The sequence below is a fragment of the Tamandua tetradactyla genome, chromosome 12 (genome assembly GCF_023851605.1).
Source record: "Tamandua tetradactyla isolate mTamTet1 chromosome 12, mTamTet1.pri, whole genome shotgun sequence".
Taxonomy (NCBI): Eukaryota; Metazoa; Chordata; class Mammalia; order Pilosa; family Myrmecophagidae; genus Tamandua; species Tamandua tetradactyla.
The window spans coordinates 27,638,560-27,663,164 of NC_135338.1; the positions used below are offsets into that span (position 1 = coordinate 27,638,560).

At 40.0% G+C, this 24,605-nt stretch overlaps 1 protein-coding gene and 1 pseudogene across 5 annotated transcripts in view; one reads left to right on the top strand and one right to left on the bottom strand.

The window, feature by feature from the left end:
• SUSD6 (sushi domain containing 6) overlaps positions 1–24,605 on the top strand; it is a 145,107-nt gene that overhangs the window by 115,097 nt on the left and 5,405 nt on the right. For all 5 annotated transcript variants that reach the window (XM_077122846.1, XM_077122843.1, XM_077122844.1 and 2 more), the window contains exons 3-5: positions 7,334–7,531; positions 8,545–8,683; positions 23,209–23,633. In XM_077122846.1, coding sequence (XP_076978961.1) covers positions 7,334–7,531; positions 8,545–8,683; positions 23,209–23,633 — 762 coding nt within the window. The remainder of the gene's footprint in view (positions 1–7,333; positions 7,532–8,544; positions 8,684–23,208; positions 23,634–24,605) is intronic.
• LOC143651925 (large ribosomal subunit protein uL23 pseudogene) lies at positions 12,593–13,062 on the bottom strand (annotated as a pseudogene).

Consider the following 24,605-nt stretch of genomic DNA (forward strand, 5'->3'; position numbering starts at 1 on the left):
ATGATTTTTATAGTGATTACATGTTGAAATGTAATCAATAATGTATTTTGGGTATGCTGGGTTAAATGAAATATATTATCAAAATTAATTTCACCTGTTTTCTTTTACTTTTTTTAATGAGACTTCTAGAATTTAAAATTCTTCATGTGGCCTGTATTACATTTCTCTTGGACATTGTTCTTTACTAGATGTGTAAAAATCTAGAAACTTACTAGATTTCCATCCATTCCTTCTTCCCCTCCTCATTTTTTCCTCTGTCCTCTGCTTGGAGCTCTCATCCTTCTCTGGCTGCAACAGTGCTCAGATAAATTTGATTGTCTTTGCCCAGTAGAAGACCCCAATCTAATTTGAGCAGTTTATGTTATAGTGAACACTTATTTATTTGATTTACTTAAGAATTGGCTGTTGACATGTCTGTGCCCTCTCTAGATTATAATCTTTTTGAAGCTATGGTCCTGTCACACTTACTCTTTGTCCCTCCCTTATAGAGTTTTGTGTAGAGAGGGCCAACTCTATTTGATGGATTTAAAGCCAAATAGGGAACTTTACAATAGTGCCTCAGCTTGGTGTATTGGGTTTGGAGGAACTTCTTTTTTCTCCCTCTGATTTCCCATGATTGATCTGAAAATTTGCTCTCCAGCCATCCTTTCTTACAACACCTTTGTTAAGTACTTACTCCTCTGTGTCCAGCTGTATCACAGGTGTTACCACATCGATTTTACTCTAAAAAAGCTATGTTATTCAAACCTGTATGTGAACACTGACATGAGATTCTTAAGCCCTCAATCACTGTATTTCTGGAGTATAGTGTTTTCTTGGTAACTGTTTATTGGTCAGAAACCTCTTTTGTTGAGACTCTTTCTGAAATACACTAGATATTTAAATGTCTGCTGCCCTGACTGTGCTGCTTTGAAAAGATATATGTACCCTAGGAAAGCCATATTTTAATCCTAATCCAGTCTTGTGGGAGCAACCATTTCTCTTAAACCCTGTTTAGCACTGTATGTTGGAAACTTGATTAGATTATCTCCATGGAGATGTGACTCACTCAACAGTGGGTGTTAAACTGAATTAGGTAGAAGGCGGGCCACAGTGGCTCAGTAGGCAGAGATCTTGCCTGCCATGCCAGAGACCTGTGTTCGATTCCCGGTACCTGCCCAAGAGAAAAAAAAAATACATAGATTGGATCAGGTAGAGATGTGTCTGGGTGGGTCTTGATTACTTTACTGGAATCCTATAAAAGAGAAAGCATTTTGGAGAACATAGGAGATTCAGAGAGAGCAGAGAAGGATGACAGAATGCTACAGAACCACAAAGCAGAGAGTCCACTGGCCAGCAACTTGTGAAGATGAAGAAGGAAAATGCTTCCCAGGGAGCTGGAGAGGAAGCTAGCAGATGACACCATGTTTGCCATGTGCCCTTCCAGCTGAGAGAGAAACCCTGACCATGTTTGCTGTGTACCTTTCCATTTGAGAGAGAAACCTTGAACTCAGTCAGCCTTCTTGAATAAAGGTATCTTTCCCTGGATGCCTTAGATTGGACATTTCTGTAGACTTTCTTTAATTGGGACATTTTCTCAGCCTTAGAACTGTAAACTAGCAACTTATTAAATTCCCGTTTTTAAAACCCACTCCATTTCTGGTATACTGCATTCTGGTAGCTGGCAAACTAGAACACCAGCTCTGATCTCTTTTAGACTCCTGGAGAGGTCCTGCTGATCTTCATACTCCCCACTCCCACACACCTTGTTTTAAAAGTTCTCAAGCACTTTTTCAGTTTGTTCAAACAAATACTCAGACCCTGGAACCTTTCTTGGAGCTTGTTTTGATTCGTTCTTATGTAATCTTATAAAAATTTGTTTTGTCTTAATTTTCCCCTTCTACCTGAAAGATTGGTCCCCACGACAACAAAAGCAAAAACACATCTAAAAGGGCTCATTGGGTGTTCTTGTTTGATTTCTACTCAGAGTTTTTTTTTTTTAATTTATCATGTATTATCAAACCAAAACAACATACAAACATGAACATTCTTGACATAGACGTTCCTGTGTATGATGTACAATCAGTGGCTCACAATATCATCACATAGTAGTATATTCATCACAGTAATCGTTTTTTTAGAACATTTGCATCACTCCAGAAAAAGAAACTAAGAAAAAAAGAAAAAACTCACATATTCCATGTTCCTTACCCCTCCCTCTCATTGACCACTAGTATTTCCATCTACTCAATAGATTTTTAACCTTTGTTCCCCCTATTTTTTTTTTCTATACCCCTTACCAGTCCTTTTCATTGTTCACTAGCATTTCAGTCTACTCAATTTATTTTACCATTTGTTCCCCATTATTTATTTATTTCTAATCCATTTTTTTTACTCATCTGTCAATATCGTAGATAAAAGGAGCATTAGACACAAGGTTTTCACAATCCCATAGTCACATTGCTAAAGCTATATCATTATGCATTCATCTTCAGGATACATGGCTACTGGAACACAGCTCTACAGTTTCAGGCACTTCCCTCTAGCCTTTCTAATACACCTTAAACTAAAAAGGGGGTATCTATAAAATGTGTAAGACTAACCTCCAGGATAACCTCTTGACTCTGTTTGAAATCTCTCAGCCACTGACACTTTATTTTGTCTCATTTCTCCCTTACCCATTTTGGTCAAGAAGGTTTTCTCAGTCCCTTGATGCTGAATCCCAGCTCATTCTAGGATTTCTGTCCCACATTGCCAGGGAGGTTTACACCCCTGGGAGTCATGTCCCATGTAGAGAGAGAGGGAGGACAGTGAGTTTGCCTGTTGTGTTGGCTGAGAGAGAGGCAGGCCACATCTGAGCAACAAAAGAGGTTCTCTGGGGGTGACTCTTAGGCCTAATTTTAAGTGGACTTAGTCTATCCTTTGTGGGGTAAGTTTCACATGAACACATCCCAAGATTGAGGGCTCGGCCTATTGATTTGGTTGTTCCCACTGCTTGTGAGAATATCAGGGATTCTCCAATGGGGAAGTTGAATTTTCCCCCTTTCTCACCATTTCCCCAAGGGGACTTTCTGCTCAGACTTTTAAACTGAGGTGACTCTGAGGTGGAAGTATCAACCGGATCATTTGCTTCTCCTCTTTCTGCATCTTCACCAGCTGGTTGTAAATGGACATTCGCTAAATACCTACTGTGCACCAGGCATTCTGATGAGTAACTGAAGCACTTATCTTTTTATTCTTTTTCAGAGCTTAGTGCAGTGATCCCCATACGGTAATTCATAAATATTAGTTGAATTGAAATTAATTTGAATTGCAAGTCACTTCGCTCTAGACCTCACTTTGTTCACCTATAAAATGAATGCTAGATGACCCCCAAAGGTCCTGCTCAGAGATTCTGTGGAGATGTGAGTTTTATGGGCAACAAAACCAGGAAAGAAATCTTCCCAACAAAGTAAGGAATGGCTTTAGAAACAGCATTGTTTACCTGGGATTATCTTTCCCAGCCTGTGGGACCTGTGTGTGAGTCCTGCTTACTTTTAGGAGCTGTCCTGGGTGCTCATCATTAATTGTGTGGAGGAAAATAGCCAGTTAGACACAGTCCAAGAGGAACCTGGCAATAAATCAAGGAGATCTCTGACAGGCTTGTTGCTCTGAACAAAAGAAGGAAAGTATAATGGGTGAAGCAGTTTGGTGAGATTTATTTGGAAATCCAGCCAACTGGCTCTGGACTATTTGGCCAGAGTTTAAGGAGGTACCAGGAGGAGTGTTTGTATCTGTCTCCTGTTCAAGATATTAGGCCAGGTGGGTGGTGTGGGAAGGGTCTAAAGAAGGTAGGTCCTCAGAGGAGGCTGGAGGTATATTTGGACCCTTCTGCTGGTCTCAGAGAAGCTGCGCAGACTTCTTGGATCCCTGTGGCACCTACTCTAGCTTCGTTTTGTTTAAAAGACTTTTCGTAGACTGTTTTCTCCCCATCTCAACTATAAGCTCATGGCTAGGGACTATCATCTCATTTCTGGCTTGATATTTTCTCCCTGCCCCCAGCCCCCAGCCTGCCTGGCAGCTTGCTTATTAGCTTTTTGCAGATTGAACGGCATTGGTATTTGTGAAAAAAGCTATATGTTAATGGTCACACTCCTTTGACTGAGCACTGGGCCTTGTGAATGAGAGAGCACCATATGTACCTACGTTATCTTGGACAGTGATGGACACTGTGATTAGAGGAAGTGAAAAAAGAAAATGCCAATCAGTTCTTATTCTCATACAGATGACCTTGTGATACTGATATTGGGGCAGGGCCTTAAGGAGGTATTTATCAACAGAATTGAGTTTCCTTTGGAAAACTTTTGGTCTTTGTTGTATTAGCAAAGCTTTTGGAAAGTTGAACTTGATGGTGCCTGGCCAGCCTTTCAAACAGTGATCCCTAGTGTCACCACTATGCCCCTCAATTTTGGTAGAGTACACCCTCAATTCAGTTCTTGGGGACTTTCATTCCACATTATCTGTCCATGGTTGGAAGGGCAGGCTATAATAGTCACCCTTCTCCTCTCCAGGGTTGTTCAAACTTTCCAGTGCCTCTGACTTATCAATACTGCCAGTTATCTAGGCTAGGGTTCCCTCATCAGGTATGTCTTCCCCCACCCCCTTCTCCCTAATGGTTGTGGTTGAAGAGGAGGTAATCTCGAAACCCCCTCCCCCACCCCTTAAAAACCTATGGTGGTCAAAGGGTGCAACCACTGTGGAAGGCAGTTTGGCGGTTCCTCAAAAAGCTGAATATAGAATTGCCATACTACCCAGCAATACCATTGCTAGGTATCTACTCAAAGGATTTAAGGGCAAAGACACAAACGGACATTTGCACACCAATGTTTATAGCAGCGTTATTTACAATTGCAAAGAGATGGAAACAGCCAAAATGTCCATCAACAGAAGAATGGCTAAATAAACTGTGGTATATACATACGATGGAATATTATGCAGCTTTAACACAAGATAAACTTATGAAGCATGGATGGACCTAGAGAATATTATGCTGAGTGAGTCCAGCCAAAAACTAAAGGACAAATACTGTATGGTCCCACTGATGTGAACGGACATTCGAGAATAAACTTGAAATATGTCATTGGTAACAGAGTCCAGCAGGAGTTAGAAACAGGGTAAGATAATGGATAATTGGAGCGGAAGGGATACAGATTGTGCAACAGGACTAGATACAAAAACTCAAAAATGGACAGCACAATAATACCTAATTGTAAAGTAATCATGTTAAAACACTGAATGAAGCTGCATCTGAGCTATAGGGTTTTTTTTTACTATTATTACTACTTTTATTTCTTTTCTCTATATTAACATTTTGTATCTTTTTCTGTTGTGTTGCTAGTTCCTCTAAACCGATGCAAATATACTAAGAAACGATGATCATGCATCTATGTGATGATGTTAAGAATTACTGAGTGCATATGTAGAACGGTATGATTTCTAAATGTTGTGTTAATTTCTTTTTTTTTCTTTCTTTCCGTTAATAAAAAAATAAAAAAAATAAAAAAATAAAAAATTTAATAGGACAAAAAAAAACCAAAAACCTATGGTGGGACAGCAGCATTAGTGGAAGCATAAGTTTTAGAATCAGAAACTTGACTCTCATCCCAGATCAGCCATTTACCTTGCCTTAATCTTGGCTAAAGGTCGTTAACTTTTGTGGACCTCAGTGTCATTATCTTCAAAAGAGAGTAGTGATAACTACCTCATAGAGTTGTCAGGACAAAAATGAGGTTTGATGGTGTGCTTTTAAAAGTGTACAGTTCTGGGCGGGCCAAGGTGGCTCAGCAGGTATAGTTCTTGCCTGCTGTGCTGGAGACCCAGGTTCGATTCCTGTGCCTGCCCATGAAAAAAAAAAAAAAAAAAAGGTGTACAGTTCTGCCTGAGTGAAAAATGTGCGATTGAGACAAGCAGTGCCAGTGACTAGTCAGTGGATGAAAAATGCAGAAAGTGTAGGAAGCGTCCCAGGAATAGATAGATCAGAAATCCCCTTTGAAGCCAAGAATGCACATTTTTATTATACTTTTATAGAATCCCTTTCTGGCGTTATGTTGGAAACAATGCTAACATTTCCCCATTATAGGTTAATAGTATTTTATCACCATTTACTTTGGTTCATTGTATGTTTGTGTGTTCATTGTGTGTTCATTGTGTGGCTTTATTAAAACCATGTTTTGTCTCCCTGCTGCATGGGACATGACATTCAGGGGTGAAGGTCTTCCTGGTGATATGGGGCATGGCTCCCAGGAATGAGCCTGGTCCTGGCCCTGTGGGATCGACACTGCCTTTAGGACCAAGGGTGGGGAAAGAAGTGTAATCAACTAAGGCATCAGAGGCCAAGTGAGATCAAATGGAGTCAAGAGGCTATTCTGTAGGGTACTTTTATGTAAACTTCAGTTAGGTAGTTCTGATTGCCATGGTTTGCTAAACCCCATCTAACATCACTCCTGTTGACACTTGAGAACACCTAGGGCTTGAACTGAAATTCTATAAAGGTTTCATGCACTAAGTTAGCTTTCCTGGAACCTGTAATTCATGGAGGATTCCTTGGTCAAATAAATCCTGGAACCCAGAAGGATCAGCCTCTCCAAGATTATCAGCTAATTATATCCCCCTGTCCTTTAGTTCAACACCCTTTCTCAGCATGAAAATGTCAGAACAGACATTGCCCAAAGATCCCTATAGATTGGGAGAAGGCTCAAAGGAGAAGGAGGAGGTATAACAGAGAGAATAGGATTTGGCAAACGAGTATGACTGCTGAATCACTATATTAATATTCCTTCTAGCTTCTAGTGTTTAGGAGCAGCTAGAAGGAAAAATCTGAGATGGTGAAATAGTAGTCCATGACAAACTCTACAGTCTATTCTGTAACTACTTGTTGAAGTGTGCTTTGAAAATTGTTGTTTTTTCTTTCTTTGCTTTATATATAAGTTACATATTACAATAAAAAAAAATAATGTCTAAATCTCTGTAGGTTTAAGACTGTCAGTACCTTCAGTTCTATTGTGGCTGTCGGTACCTTCTGTTCCATTATGGATGCAATTCTTTTAAGGCATAATGAGGAGGGAGAGGGGAAATGTTGTAAGCAGCTGAATTTCCCCTGTTGCCAGTGTACTTCCCTCTTAGTCAGTGGCATCCTGAATCTCCAGGGTTTGGCCAACAGTTTTTCCATGGGAATGACTCTTTGCACATCATGTGTTTCCTCTTGAGACCTTCAGAGATCTGGAGACTTCAAAGTTGTCTTGCTCTTCATCACTGAGAGGAGACTCTCAACATAAAACTTCACTAATGTACCATTGATCTCTCTTTGCCTTTGCAGTGTGCCCTCGGCCCCCAGAGCCAGAGAATGGTGGTTACATCTGTCACCCCCGACCCTGCAGGGACCCCCTGACAGCGGGTAGTGTCATTGAATACCTGTGTGCTGAAGGCTACATGTTGAAGGGTGATTACAAATATCTGACGTGTAAGAATGGCGAGTGGAAGCCGGCCATGGAGATTAGCTGCCATCTCAATGAAGGTCAGTCTTGCAGATTGGAAAGGAATGTTGCTGGGGTTCTGCTTTCTTTTAACCCATGGGAAATAGTGCACACTTCTTCCAGAGCACCCTTTACTGTGATGCAATATAGCTTTTGATACCCTGTAGCCTCTCCTTCCTTTGGATTGCCATGTTTTTGTGAAAGACATTTGAGGTTGCTAGTATATGCCCAAGCTACTGAGCCAAGCTACTGAAGGGGCTCGGCAGCTTTACTGAGACATTTGCCCAGCTATCTGAAGTGCTTTTGATGCTCAGAATCTCTTGTTTGCCTAGCCAAGTGCTGGTGACCTTTGACCATGTTCTGCTAGCCCAATGCTAACACCTTCTCTAGTGTCTCTTCTCTAGTGTCTCTTTGATTTTATTTTTCCTTTAGTGGAGATGAACTGTTTTATTATGTAACAATAGTACAGCTGGTCTAGAAGACCTCAAACCTTCCTGCCTTCTCTTGTCTTACGTGACAGAAAAATCCAACTGCGTGCAGGGCAGTGTGTGTCAGGCAGTCATCTCTGTCCTTCACGCTCAGGCCTCAAGACCAGAACATGTTTAACCCAGGGCACCCTAGAGAAAGTTCTGAGTAGAGACCAGCATTAGGTATTCAACTAAAGCTGCAGTACCTTAGGACAGGGGATTATTTACTGTCCAGTTCTTATAGATTTTTCTGTCACATTGACAGGGGGGCAGGTATAGGTGGTGCTTAAGGTGGTAGAAGGATATCCCAGTTAAAATGGTTGGTATTTACTAACCTGCTGTTATGGACTAGAGTTCAGTGACTTAAGTGTCAGACCCCAAAGGCCAGAAGTGAAGGGAGTTTGATATTCAGGAAATGGGATAGGGAAGTGCTCCCTTTCCAGGAGCACCATGTATGCATAGGCCACTCTACACTGTCACTCCTGAGATAGCTCAGTCCATAGGGGGTGTTTGACAAGTCCTGCTGTGGGGCTTATGTTTTATGTTTCTGGATGCAAAATGTTTCTGATGATGCCTTGTTTCCATAGATAAAGATACCCACACGTCACTTGGGGTTCCCACGCTGTCCATAGTGGCTTCCACTGCCAGCTCTGTTGCTCTCATTCTCCTCCTTGTGGTGCTGTTTGTGTTGCTGCAGCCAAAGTTGAAGTCGTTCCATCACAGCAGGTGAGCCTGGTGGGTAGTGGGTGACAGGGGTCTGCCAACCTCTGCTGGTCTGTTTGTGTCCAGGGAAAGGGGAGGGCTTTGTCATGTTTTGAACTTCTGGATATGCCTGCAACTGTGCTCATTGATTTATGTGCATTGTATTAGAATTATACTATGAACTTGTAGTCCATTATTTACAATGGATTTCACTGTGCTGCACAACCCTTTGTGTTTTTAAAACATTTTTATTCTAATAACATGTATACAACCTAAAAATTCCCCTTTTAGCCACATTCAAATAGCACTGTTAATTATGTTCACAATGTTGTGCTACCATCACCACCATCCATTGCCAAAACTTTACATTCAACCCAGCAATATGTTTTAACAAGCCCCCTGAGTGATTCTGCTGCATGCTTATGTTTGCGAGCCCTGGCCCTATGCCCTTTATAATCTTGGCTGCACAGAGAGGCACAGAATAGGGTGGTGGGTAAAAATAAATACCAACACAAAGAACACAATGCTAACAGCTTCTTTAGTGTCTCATTTCATTTTTCCTTCCATAGAAATAGACTGTTTTGTTATACAGCTACAGTCTGGGTCCCACCCCGAGATATTCTGATTTATTTGATATGGAGTAAGACACTGACACCAGTATTTTTAAAAAAAGCTTCCCAGGTGGTTCTTATATTCAGCTAAGACTAAGAGCTACTGTACAACACCAGGCTGGAAAAACAGAGAAAGTGAGTTTTCTTGCCCACCTCTGTTGCTTTCCTTTTCTGATTTAATACAAATCACACGAAACTAGGATGGGTGAAATTGGGCGGAAGAGGGTACAAAGGTGGGACCTGGCCCCAAAGTGTCTCTTCTCTCCCAGCCTGTCAGCAGCTTCTGGAATTGCTTGGGCCATCCTGGCACTTGCTTATACTTTGAGTACAGGATTTCTATTCATTCACACTCCTGCCATGACCCACCTATCAGTCCCTGTTGCAACTCACAGCCGTAAGGTACCAAGCTAAACCCCATTAAGATTCTGCTGGCCTGGGATTTACAGGCAAGGACCAGGCTAAAATCAGTCTTTGTGTACTATGTGTGCTTTGTCTTTTTTAAAAAAAATTTCTTTTTAAATTCTGTTTCATTTGGGAGGTAGCAATTATTTTTTTTTATTTAAATATTTTTTATTTAAGAAAATGAACAATACTTTCCAGAAACCTACAACTTCTAGATGGGTTCCTGGACCAGATAAGTCCTGAAACCTAGAGAGCCCAGCCTCTCCAGAACATCAGATAGTTCGATCTCCCTACCCCATATTAGTGACAGACCTGTCCAATATGAAAAATTTAGAATGGCCATAGCCCAGACACCCCTAAAGAGAGCAAAGGAAAGATCAAAGGTGGTGGTAGAGTTGAGTTATATGGTGAAGATAGGATTTAACAAATGAATATGAATTCATTTGAATCATTAAATTGATCTATCTCTTAGTCTCCAGTGTCTTAGAGCAGCTAGAAGTAAAAACCTAAAATTATGGAATTATAACCCACGTCAAACTCTGAAATATGTTCTACTACTAATTTTGGTACTGTACTTTGAAATGTATTGCTTTTTTGTATATATGTTTTCACAAAAAAAAAGAAGGAAAAAGTCAATTGTGATGTTAAAAAATATTTAAGCCTTCTAGCCTCCTATATTCTGGAGCAGTTAGAAGGAAAAATCTGTGAGGATCATATGGTAGCCCCTGACAGACTCTGGGATCTGTCCTGAAACTACTTGATGAAGAGTGCTTTGAAGACTATTGCTTTTTTACTTCTTTGCTTTGTTTTTTTTTTCATTAGACTGGGCTGTATTTGTCTCATCTTCATATGATTAGTGGTCTTCTGCTATCTTCGCAGTGTGTAAATATCTTGATATGGTGACTTTGGATGTTGATTTTCTTCAGTAGTCTAAAGCTTTGTATTTGCAGAATGGGTGTGAAACAGGATATGGGGTGTGGGGAGGAGCACAACCATGCGGTGACGGGTTGCAGTGTAGGTATATACACGGGTTGAGGACTTTGCTGGTGCTTCCTTGTCCCTCTCCCTGTCCGTGCACTCCTGATGGCTCCAGGCCTCCATCTGGAAATGGACGTGCTAGGCTGTTTGCACTAGCTGGCTGGTCTCTGGTTCTCTGCATCTCATTTCTTCAACTTTTTCAACCAGGGTCTCCCCTGGTTGTAAAGACTCTCTCAGGTCACTTACACCCTGGAATTCAGCACAAATCTTTCCTATTCTTTAACTGAGTTTCATTTATACTTCTTTGCTTTGTATATATGTTATACTATACAATAAAAAGTTAAAAAAGAAAACAAACAATACACTTAGAACCACCAGAAATGGGTATCTTATTTAGCTTGTCCATAGGCATATTTAAAAAAGGTACCCAAATAATCATTTTAAAGCCTTTTTTGTACAGTAAGTTTCATAAACCAATTTAAAATTAAGGCAAACAAGGAAAAATCAACTCTTAAATTCTAAATATTAAACATTAACTTGAATACCATTTTATTAGCTGTAAAACTGAACATTCTCAAAATATCACGTAGAAAGTTATTATACATATCGATGTTGCATAGTTATGACCTATGTTACTGGACATTTTCAAGTTTTTGATTTCAAGAAAATCTAAAAGTATGAATATTTTTACAGTTAACATGAAAATCTTTTTTTTAATTTTTTTATTTTCTTCATTTGTTTATTCATTCCATATGAAAATCTTAACCATCAAAAATGGGTATCTTCATTATTATCGATAGCCGTATTTAAATAAAATATCTAAATAATCTTTGTAAAGACTGTGCTTGTACGATATGTTTCATAAACCAATTTAAAATTGAAGCAAAGAAGGAAAAAATTTACAGCTACAAATCAGAATTTCTTAAATTCTAAATATCAGACACCGTCTTAAATACCACTTGTTTGACTATCAAAACTGTGTACATTCTCTAAATATCAAGTAGAAAGTTACTACAAATATTGACTTTACTATAGTAATGACCCATGTTACAAAACATTTTCTAGTTTTTTATTTCAGCAATCTTATTTTATCTAGTATTACTATAGCTGCCTGTAGTTTTTATTTCTCAGATCTATATATTCTTTTCTCTTTTGCGCTTTTTATCCTTTAAGTTACCCTTACTAATACTCTTCATTTCTGTACCCTCCTCCAGATCTCCCTTTCTGTCTTTTTTCAGTCACCAGAGCTCACTTTAATATTTCTTATAGGGCTGGTATCTTATTGGTAAATTCTCGTAGCCGTTGTTTATCTGTGAAGATTTTAATCTCTCCCTCAATTTTGCAGGACAACTTGGCAGGATAAAGAATTCTTGGCTGGAAGTCTTCTTATTCAAAATATATCATACCACTGCCTTCTCAACTCCATGTGCCTGTTGAGTAGTCTGAGGTCAATCTTTTATGTTTTCCCTTGTATGTAATATAAATCTCTCTTCTCTTGCTGCTTTGATGACTTTTTGCTTCTCTTTAAGATTTGACATTCTGATAAATATGTGTCCTGGAGTAAGCCTATTTGGATTTATTCTATTTGGGATTTGTTTGGTTTGGATGTTTGTCTTTTATAAAGGTTGAGAAGTTTTCCCCCCTTATATCTTCAACTAGCCTTCTTGTCCTTTTACTCGTCTCCTTCTAGAACACCAGTAATTCTTGTATTTGTATACTGTGTGGTGTCTATCAGTTCCCTGAGATCAAGTTGCATTTTTCTCATTTTTATTACCATTTGTTCCTTTGAATGTTCAAATTCAATTATCCTGTCTTCTATTTTGCATATTCTTTTATTCTTTCTTCTGCCTCTTGAAGTCTACTGTTGGGAGTCTCCAATATACTTTTTTTCTTTTTTTATAATCAGAAAACTTACATTGAGAATTTGCCACCTAGACTCAATTTAGATGATTCCAATTTTGTTGGCAACATCCAAAACGTCGAAGTCAGGAGCCAGGTGAACATATGCCTTCTTCTCTCCACCAGGCCTGATCAGAGTGTTGGCCTTGGCCATGTCAGTGTTATATAGCTTCTTCATGGTATTTGAAGCTTGTTGGGCTTGACATCCACAGTGAGCACAAGAGTGTCGTTGTCTTCGGTCTTCTTCATGGCTGATCCAGTGGTCAGGGAGAACTTGGTAATGGCCTAGCGGTCAAGCTTGTTTCTCCTGGGGGCACTCTTCCGAGGATAATGGGTTGTCTTCTGAGACACAGTGTCTTGCGCTGGCCAAATGTGGGTGAGGTGCGGATCTTCTCTTTTTTTGTTGCTGTGAACACCTTTCAGTACTACCTTCTTGTCTTTCAAAGCCTTTGCTTTGGCTTCAGATTTGGGAGGGCCACGGGCTTCCTTTTTCACTTTTGGCTCCATTCTCGTGAAAAGGGAAAAGGCTCTAATATACTTATTTTTTATAAGTTTTTTATTATATAATATATATACAAAGCAAAGAAATAAAAAAAGCAGTAGTTTTTGAAGCACTCTTCAACAACTGGTTACAGGACAAATCCCAGAGTTTGTCATGGGCTACTATACAAACCTCGCATATTTTTCCTTCTAGTTGCTCCAGAATATAGAAGGCTAGTGGGCTTAAATTTTTTTAATCATTACAATCGACTTTCTTTCCTTCTTTTTCTGTGAAAAAATATATATACAAAAAAGTTATAAATTTCAAAGCACAGCGCCATATTAGTTTTAGAACATATTTCATAGTTTGACATGGATTACAGTTTCACAATTTTAGGTTTTTACTTCTAGCTGCTCTGTAATACTGAAGACTAAAAGAGATATCAATTTAATGACTTAGCATTCATATTCATTTGTTAAATCCTATCTTGTCTGTATAACTCTACCCTCACCTTTGATCTTTCCATCCCTCTCTTTAGGGGTATTTGGACTGTGGCAATTCTCAATTTTTTATATTGGAAGGGTCTGTCACTAATATGGGGTAGGGAGATGGAACTATCTGATGTTCTGGAGAGACTGGGCTTGGCTTCAGGACGTATCTGGACCGAAGATCCATCTGGAGGTTGTAGGTTTCTGGAAAGTTACTCTAGTGCATGGAACCCTTGTGGATCTTATATGTTGCCCTAGATGTTCTTTAGAATTGGCTGGAATAGTCTTGGCTGGGGGTTGGCAGGTTGTGATAGGTAGCAAGGTCTAACTGAAGCTTGCATAAGAGCAACCGCCAGAGTAGCCTCTCGGCTGTATTTGAACTCTCTATGCCTCTGATACTTTATTAATTACCCTCCTTTTACCCCTTTTGGTCAGGATGGAATTGTTGATCCCATGGTGCCGGGTCTGGATTCATCCCTGAGAGTCCTCTCCCATGTCTCCGGGGAGACTTTCACCCTGGATGTGTTGTCCCACATAGGGGGAAGGGCAATGATTTGACTTGCATAGTTGGACTTAGAGAGACTGAGGCCACATCTGAGCAGCAAAAGAGGTCCTCCAGAAGTAACTCTTAGGCATGCCTATAGGTAGTCTAAACTTCTCTACTATCTACATAAGCTTCACAAGAGTAAGCCTCATGGTCGAGGGCATGGACTATTGATTTGGGTGTCCCTAAAGTTTGACACAATATCAGGGAATTCCCTAACAGTAAAGTTTAATAGTTCCATATTCTTTCTCCCCTCCCTTAGAGGACTTTGCCAATACTTTTTGATTATTTGCTTAATATACTCTAGGCTGTTTCTAGGCATTACAAGACCTCTTTCTTATTCTGTGCTCCCTGTATTTCAAATAGTTCAAATGAGCTATATGGAGAGGTTGAATTAAATGATGCACTACAGAAAATTTCAGTTCCAGATCAAATAAACCTTTCTGCCATTGATCTCAAAGAGTATGTGTGGTTCTGAAATATAGACAACTATCCTCCTTACCCCTATGTTCTGAATTACTTTAACCCCAACCTGTTTGGCTTCATTCTTATCTCTAAATATCAGGTTATATATATATAAAAGCCTCTGAAAATCAAGAAATAATAATCACTACTCCAGACTTAATGTGTCTGTTCTAGAAGCTTACAGTCTAGGCCCCTGCTTTCTCATAAGCATTTTCTAAAGGTGACCATACCATTGTTGTTCTTATGTTTCTTGCTTATTTTGTCTCACCAAAGGTCCCACATGGTCATTCACATCGTTGCATGCCTCACGCCACTTTGTTCCTTTTTATGGCAGCACAACCTTCATTCATAAGTATACACCAACGTTCACCAATTTACTTCTCTGTCACTGCATCCTTCAGCCACCTGCATTCATTGGGCATCCAGTAGAGGACCCAAAGTCCACAGCCTATGAACATTTTCAATTTTAGGTAATTTCATTGTTCCCAAGAGAAAGAAAACCAATAAACACTGCCTTGCCAAAAAGGAAATCTAAAACCTCCTCTTAGTTCTTGTCCCTTCCCCCATTATTTATCTCTGCTGTTGCTGTGGTAGTGCTGATGGTTTCCTTTTAAACATAGTTCATAGCATGTCATAGTAGTTTGCCCCTGTACCCTGGACTCAAACACTCTTTGTACAAGAATCATATCTTTGAAGTAATTCTTGCAAGAACTAATTCATATTTCTAGTGTGGATCAGTAGGACACGTAGGTCTATACAACCCCTTTCAATCTTGTTCATCTTCAATATGGTAATATTATTTATATTATTTATATACGTACTAGAGAATCACCTTTGCTTCTATTTATTCCCTTACATTGGAGTTCAACCTCATTAGCTAATGGTTCACCCATCTCTAACTTCTATATATTTCTAAGTCCCCTATATTTTGTATTATAATCCTCTGATTATACCTTTATGCTGGTCATGAAAGTGGAATCATACAGTATTTATCCTTTTGTGTCCAACTAATTCGCTCAGTATTATGTCCTCAAGGCTCAACCATCTTGTTATGTGCTTCAGGATATCATTTTGTCTTACTGCTGCATAATTTTCCATTGTATGTATATACCATGTTTTGTTGATCTACTCCTCTGTTGATGGGCATTTGGTTTGCTTCCATCTTTTGGCGATTGTGAATAATGGCACATCCTCTCCAACATTTATAGTTTCCTGTTTGTTTAATAGCAGCCATTCTTATAGGTGTGAGGTGGTATTTCATTGTAGTCTTGATCTATATTTGCTCTTCAGAAAAATGCCTGTTCATATCTTTAGCCCATTTTATAATTGGGTTGTTTGTTTTTTTTCTTGTTGAGTTGTATGATTTCTTTGTATATACAGGAAATCAAACCTTTGTCTGATATATGATTTCCAAATATTTTCTCCCATTGAGCTGGCTACCTCTTCACCTTTTTTGACAAAGTCTTTTGAGGTGCAGAGCATTTGATTTTGAGGAGTTCCCATTTATCAATTTTTTTCTTTGGTTGCTTGTACTTTGGGTGTAAAGTTTAGAAAGCTATCTCCTATTACTAGGTCTTGAAGATATTTCCCTATATTTTCTTCTGTAAGCTTTATGGTGCTTATTCTTATATTTAGGCGCTTGATCCACTTTGAGTTAATTTAATTTTTGTGTAGGGTGTAAGATAGGGGTCCTCTTTCGTTCTCTTGGCTATTGATATCCAGTTCTTCCATGCCCAATTATTGAAAAGACTGTTTAGTCTCAGTTCAGAGGATTTGGGGCCCTTGTCAAAAATCAGTTGACCATAGATCTTGTGGTCTATTTCTGCACTCTGGATTTGATTCCATTGGTCAATGCTTCTTTCTTTGTGCCAGTACCATGCTGTTTTGACCACTGTGGCTTTTTAATAAGCTTTAAAATCAGGGAGTGTTAATCCTCCCACTTCATTCTTCTCTTTTAGGATGCTTTTAGCTATTTGGGGTCTCTCTCCCTTCCCGATGAATTTGGTAGTTAGCTTTTCCAAATCTTCAAATAGGTTGTTGGAATTTTTATTGGTAACTGTGTTGAATCTGTAGATCAACTTGAGGAGAATTGACATCTTAACTATATTTAGCCTTCCTATCCATGAGTAGGGAATGTCTTTCCACCTGTTTAGGTCTTTGATTTCTTTTAGCAATGTTATGTAGTTTTCTGTATACAAGTCCTTTACGTCCTTAGTTAAGTTCATTTGTAAGTATTTGATTCTTTTAATTGCTATTTTGAATGGAATTTTTTCCTTAACTGATTCCTCATCTAGGTCATTGCTTGTATATAGAAATGTTACTGATTTTTGCACATTAATTTTATATTCCGCCACCTTACTGAATTTGTTTTAGTTCAAGTAATTTTGCTGTAGATTTCTCAGTATCTTGCAAATACCATCATCTGCAAAGAATGAGAGTTTTGCTTCTTCCTTTCCAATTTGAATGTCTTTTATTTCTTTGTCCTGCCTGACTGCTCTAGCTAGAACTTCTAGCACAATGTTGAATAATAATGGTGACAGTGGGCATCCTTATCTTGTACCTGATCTTAGGGGTAAGCTTTCAGTTTCTCTCCATTAAGTACAATGCTGGCTATCAGTTTTTTATATATTCCCTTCATCATATTGAGGTAGTTACCTTTGATTCCTGTCCTTTGGAGTGTTTTTATCAGAAAAGGATGCTGAATTTTGTCAAATTTGTCCTCGATTTTTGCTTTTTCTTGTTTTTTTTTTTTACATGCGCAGGCACCGGGAATCAAACCCGGGTCTCTGGCCTGGTAGGCAAGAACTCTGCCACTGAGTCATCATGGCCCGCCCTCTCTCTTGTTTTTTAGTATAGGTATTTAGGGTAATAAATTTACTTCTCAGCACAGCCTTTGCCATATTCCTTAAGTTCTGATAAGTTGTACTCTCATTTTCATTCATCTCCAGATATCTACTGGTTTCTCTAGCAATTTCTTCTTTGACCCACTGGTTGTTTAAGAATATGTTATTTAATCTCCATATATTTATAATGTTCTCATTCTTTGGTGGTTATTGAGATCCAGCTTTATCCCATTGTGATCAGAGAAAGTGTTTTGAATTATTTTCAATGTTTTTAAATTTATAAAGACTTATTTTGTGCCCCATATGATCAGTCCTGGAGATGATCTATATGTGCCTGTTAGGTCTAATTCATTTATCAAGTATTTAACTTCTCTATTTCCCTGTTGATCTTCTGTCTGGTTGTTCTATCTATAGAGGAGAATGGTGTATTGAAGTCTCCAGTATTATTGTTGAAGCACCTATCGCTCCCTTCAGATTTGTCAATGTCTGTCTCATGTACTTTGGAGCGCTTTGATTGGGAGCATAAACATTTATGATTGTTATGTTTTCTTGGTAAATTGACCCTTTAATTAGTGTATAGTTGTCCTTCTTTGTCTCTTATGATGTCTTTACATTTAAAGTCTATTTTATCTGATATTCGCTACTTTTTGCTTTCTTTTGGTTACGACTTGCTTGGGAAATCTTTTTTCCGCCCTTTCACTTTCAATCTGTTTGTATCCTTGTGTCTAAGATGCGTCTCTTGTAAACAGCATATAGCTGGATTATGTTTCTTAATCCATTCTGCCAATCTGTATCTTTTAATTGGTAAATTTAGTCCATTAACATTCAAAGCTATTACTGAAAAGTATTCTTGTAGGGCCAGTCTCTTGTTGACATATTCTTTCAGGATTTCTTTGCCTGTGAAAACCTTAGTCTCTCCCTCAGTTTTGATGGACAGAATTCTTGGCTGGAAGTCTTTCTCTTTCAGGATCTTGAATATATCATACCACTGACGTCTCACCTCCAGGGTGCTAGTTGAGTAGTCTGAACTCAGTGTTATTTTGAGTTCCCTTGTATGTAGTAGATTGTTTTTCTCTTGCCACTTTCAGGATTTTCTGCTTTTCTTCAACATTTGGCAGACTGATTAGTATGTGCCTTGGGAAAGGCCTATTTGGATTTATTCTGTTTGGAGTTCTTTGAGTTTCTTTGACTTGTATGTTATGTCCTTTATGAGGGTTGGGAAGTTTACCCCCATTATATCCTCAACTACTCTTCCTAGCCCTTTACTCCTCTCTTCTCCTTCTGGGACACCATTGATTCTTATATTTGTGCACTTTGTTTTGTCTATCATTTCCCTGAGTTCCCGAATCAATTTTTTCCATCTTTTTTGCCTTTTGCTGTTTTGAGTCTTTAAAGTCAATTATCCTGTCCTCTATATCACTTGTTCTCTCTTCTGTCTCTTCAGATCTGGTGTTGTGTGCCTCTAGTATGTTTTTTATTTGGTCAGCGGAGTCTTTAATCTCTGTGATAACTGCTATTTTTCTGTTTATTCTTTCAAAGTCCTCTTTATACTCCTCTGCTGTCTTCTTGATCTCCTTTATGTCATTTCTGTCCCACTTATTTTATTAAGTAGAGTTGTATGAACATCTCTGATTAGTTGTTCCAACGTCTGTGTCTCCTCTGGTGTTTTAATTTGATCATTAGGCAGGGCTTTATCTGTCTGCATTGTGATATGCTTAGTGATCTGTCTTCGTGACATGTAAATATCTTGATTGAATTACTTTGGGGGTTATTTCTTTCAGTAGTCTAAGCTCTTTTGTTTGTGGGATAGTTGTACAGCAGGAAACAGGGCACAGGGTGGTGGTGGTGATTTGTTTCAGGGCAGGTATAGGTGCAGGTTGGGGATGTTATGCTGATGCTTGTGAATGTGGGCACCCAGCAGCCAGGGAGGATGTAACAGTCTGTGTGTACCGGTCTGGGGGCCGTAACCCTGGTGTACTCTGGTCTAAAGCATGGGCCCCTTTGTGTGCATGCATAGAGCTATGGCAGCAGGTCAGCATTGTCCCTTCATGGACTGGGGGCAGATGTGACCTGGCTGTGCAGGTCAGCACTTTCTCAGAGCTAGAAAGTAAGACTGAGGGCTGTGCACATGCGCAGTTCTAGGACTGCTGTAAAGTGCGGTTTCCAGAGCTGAATGACATGATTTGGGACCCATGCACATATGTGGGCCTGGGAGTGCTATAAACTGTTGCATAGAGCTTGGGTGAGGCGGAGCGAGGCGGTGTGACACTATGGGCCGGGGGCAGGATGGGGGCAGGGGTAGCCTAGGTATGGAGGTTAGTACCCACAGCCTTTATACACTGGCAGCAGCCTGCAGGGAACAGGGAGGGGGAAGTAGTGCTCAAGAGGGGTGCAGGAGAGGTGAGTTGGGCTGCACTTGGGGTAGGGATGGAGGGCAGGTATGTGCGCTGGGGGCTGGTGGGGTGGGGACACCTGGGGCACGCAGAATGGGAGTGGGTGACGGAGTTCAGGGGTGTGGGGTGTGGGGTGAGTCACCGGTCGCGGGGCTGTGCTGGTGAGGGTAGCGCAACCAAGGAACATGGCCTGGCTTACTTCCTAGTCCTGGGCTCCCGTCCATGCACTCCTGCTGGCTCTGTGCCTCTGTACCAAGCTCCAGCTTTCTGCCTCTCAGTTCCTTAACCTCTGCAACCAGTCTGATGTACTTTTTAAAAATTATTTTTATTGAAATATCTTCATGCACATACAGTCCATCCAAAGTATACAATCAGTGGCTCAGAATATCATCACATAGTTGTGTATTGAACACCATGATCATTTTTGTAATATTTACATTATTCCAAAGAAAGGAGAAAAAAGAAAAAACTCTTATATCCTTACCCCTTACCCCTCCCTTTCATTGACTACTAGTATTGGAGTGTACCCATTTTTTTTTTATCTTATCCCCCCACTATTATTTATTTATTGTCATTTTTTAACTAATCTGTCCATACCCTGGATAAAGGGAGCATCAGACACAAGGTTTTTATAATCACAGGGTCACATTGTAAAAGCTATATAGTTGTATAATCACCCTCAAGAATCAAGGCTACAGAAATACAGTTCAACAGTTTCAGGTACTTTTTTCCAGCCACTCCAGTACACCATAAACTAAACGGGATATCTATATGATGCATAAGAATACCCTCCAGGATGACCGCTTGACTCTGTTTGAAATCTCTCAGCCACTGAACCTTTATTTTGTCTCATTTCTCTTTCCCCTTTTGGTCAAGAAGGCTTTCTCAAACCCATGATGCCAGATCCCAGCTCATCCCTGGGAATCATGTCCCACATTGCCAGGGAGGTTTATACCCTTGAGAGTCATGTGTTGTGTAGTGAGGGAGGTATAATTTACTTTTAATTTGGTCTACAATATCTTTCATCTCTGTGATAACTGATATTTTTCTTTTTTCATTTAGTTCAAATTTTTTTATTTTTTATTTCAAGTTTTTCTTTATGCTCTTTCAGTGTCTTCTTTATATCCTCTGTGTCATTATGAACGATCTTAATTAGTTGTTCCAAATTCTGTGTCACCTTGGGTGATTTAATTTGGTCATTTAGCTGAGCCATATCTGCTTGGATTTTCACGTTTTATGATCTTCTGTTGTAGATCGGGCATTTTAATATCTTAATAAGATTATTTTGCAGATTTATTCCTTCCGTCATCCAAGATTTGAATCTACTTGTGTTAGCTTTGAAGATCCCCTTTTGAATTAGCTTTGTCAGTCCTTCCCCTTGAAACCAAGTCCCTAATCTCAAGGGGGGATTGCAGTTCTACTTAGGGTTTTATTTGAGAGCTAGGCAGATAGGTAATTTGTTAGACTGCACTTTTCACTTCTCCCCAGCAAATGGCACTCTTGAGTCCTCTCGTGCCCTTAGGCCCACTTGTCCCTGACTGCAGGTACAGTGTCTAGTGGCCAGTCATGGTGCTCAGCTCAGCCAACTTCCTTGGCCTCACCTCTTCATCTGCACGCACCTGTGGTCTCCAGGTCTCTGTGGGTGAAGGAGAGCGGTCTCAGTACCCAAACCACTGGTTGGATGTTGGACTGGCATCACTCTACATCTCCCCCTCCTTGGAGGAGGAGTCTTTGCCAAAGAAAAAAAACAAAACAGTGGCACAGGGGCAGGGAGTAGGCACTATACCTTGACTAAGTGGAGTCTGTGCACAGGAAAATTATGTCTATTATCTTTCAAGTTTGTGATGGGTAATCCCAGCTGCAGAGCCAAAGGGAAAATCTTACCAAGCCAGCTGCGGGGGTAGGCTGAGTCATGACTGAGTATATTCTTCCCATTTTCTGTATCCCAATTTTTCTTATTCTACTCTAACTGCCTTTCTATGAAGGCTCTCTATAATCATTCACACCCTGGAACCACCGTCCCAGTCATTTTTCAATCACATCTCTTGTGGTACGGAGCCAGAGTGAACTCAGCCTCTCCTATTCCACCATCTTGCCACAAGTCCTTTGATATATTAAACAAATTAATAAGGAGGATTTGAAGGAGGTGCTTTACATGAAAGGAGTAGCTATTTCCACATAGCTGATTGTTTTGCATTTCTTTCAAATTAGGGAGTAACTGTAGTAAGTCTGTTAAAAGTTACAAGTTGATTTTGACTGACTTGAGTCAGAGATGTGGCTTTCATTATATGTCTTGTTTAAATTTTGTACTAATGCCAGTAGGCTCATGCAGTCAATTTCCTTTCTTGTCTTTGACCAGTCCACATTAGGTAAAGTACATATATTACTTTTTAAACAAAACTAGTTATTTTGAATACTAAAGTTATGTGCATGCTAGTGTACACACTGCCTCCTGAGCCACCTTGCCATCAGTTTCCCTTCCTTTCTAAGATCTCTGAGCCTTGTAATGGGTACCACTTCTCTCTCACTTTATTGTGTATACACCATTTGAATTAGGTAGCACGGATTTTGCTTCTGAGTTCAAATGAGGAAATAGAGAACTAATAACAACGAGCTAGCAGTAATATTTACAGTCTGGCAACAGTGTGGTGCCTTCTCATATGATATCCTGGGAAAAATCAACCAAATTCTCATCCTGAGGAAATACAGGACAATCAGACAATGCAGATTTTGGACATTTCATTCCATGAAAGTCTATAAGATAGTGGTTATTTTGGTGATGAAGAAACAGGAAGTGACTGGGGTAAGTGCAAGGAAGGTTTGAGGTACTGATAGTGTTCCCAGTTCTTGATCTAAGTAGGGTTTATACACTTATTTTACCTTTGGGATAAATTAGTGAGTTGTGCATTTTTATGTGTTCTTTTCTACCTGTGTGTTATAATTTCCATATAGTTGTGGGGTTTTTTTAGTTTAAAAAATTAAAAAGAAAAAAGGCAAAGTGGCTGAGTCAGAAGAACAAAATCTTCTAATTTCCAATCACATGACCCATTTCAAAATCACAGTACTTTTCTCATTTTCTTATCCTAATTGTGCTGATTGAGTAGCTTTATTTCCAGGTCTCTAGGTACCTAGTCCAGAATGTTAGATGCCTTTATCTACCCAGAAGTTAAGAACACAGTCTCTGGAAACGGATACTCTATCCCTTACCAGCTGTGAAACTTTGAGCAAGTTACTTAACTTCTCTGAGCCTCATCTGCATTCATGGTGTGTCCCTATCTCACAGGGCTTGGGGGAGGATTCAGTGTGATAAAAGTGTGAAAACCCTTAGTACTGTATTTAGTGCATAGTAAGTGTTCAGAAATGGTTGCCATTGCTGATATTATGGTATTTATTTATTTATCTGAGTTTATTTTAATTCTTCCTTTGTCTTTCTCCTTTGATCCAGGCGTGATCAGGGGGTATCTGGGGACCAGGTGTCCATCGTGGTGGATGGAGTCCAGGTTGCGCTACCATCATATGAAGAGGCTGTGTACGGCAGTTCTGGTCACTGTGTGCCACCCGCTGACCCCAGAGTGCAGATTGTGCTGTCCGAAGGGTCTGGGCCTAGTGGGAGAAGTGTGCTGAGGGAGCAGCAGCTGCCGGACCAGGGGGCCTGCTCCTCTGCAGGTGGAGAGGACGAGTCCCCAGGCCACTCTGGACTATGTGAAGCCTGGGCCTCTCGGGGCTCAGAGACTGTGGTGGTACATCAGGCAACCACCTCTTCTTGGGTAGCCGGAGGGAACAGCCGACCACCACACAAAGAAGCCCCAGATTCTGAGAACAGTGACATACAAAGCCTTTTATCCCTTACTTCGGAGGAATACACGGATGGTAGGTGGTCTGTGCTGTCACACATTGTTAGCCTCTAAGGATCCTTGGTGGAAGTGAGGAAGGACTGTGATCTCTCCAATAATGACCTTCTGCTAGATTCTTTGGTGTATTTGGGGGATAAAGAAAGATAGCACTTGGGTTAGGAGAGATGATCTTCTCTTATTCCTGCAAAATAGGATTTCACCCTCCATGAGCTCCTTTATGGGGAGACTTTTCATGGTTACCTGTAAATGTTGATAGTTTGAAGTCTCCAAGACTATTCATGGCCACAGAGCTGTGCTAAATCAGAGAGTACACAGCTGTTTGGGGGGCTGAGGAGTCTGTCCTCTTGTTGTAATTTGTGTTCCTAAAAGATCAGGAATGAACATGAAGCTTGGGCTCATAATATACGGAAAACAGGAGCTCTTCTCTCTTACAGAGGAGACAGCTACTTTATTTTCAGTAAGAGTATGTGGCAGGTACTAGGCTAATTGGTTTTCTTGCACAATTTCAGTTAAACCTCACAGTGATCCTGAGAAGTAGTTATAATTATCATCCCCATTTTATAGATAAGGAACCTGGGATTCAGAGAGGATAAGTCACTTGTCCACTGGTAAGTAGCCAAGCTGGGATTTGAAGCAGATAGGAATGCCTCCAAAGCCTGCATTTTAAATCCATGGTGCCATGCTGCCTCCTAGGTGACTCCAACTCCTATGTGACAAAACAGCCATAGAGTGAAATTGTGACTTTCTAACATCTCTACCATTGCTGGAGCCTGGAGAGTTTTAAATGCAATCCCAGTGTGGTTCAGGGTTCAGAATAAACCTAGGTGTTTCCTTTTCACCAGGAAGGACTCCTGCCTTCATGATGTACTCCATTCAAAAAGAGCCTTAGAGAAAACTTCAGATTTCCTGGGAATTCTAGGCATAGTAAATGTCTAAGGTTTAGAATATCTGAAAGCGAATTAGAAATTCTCCAATGCAGATCATATTT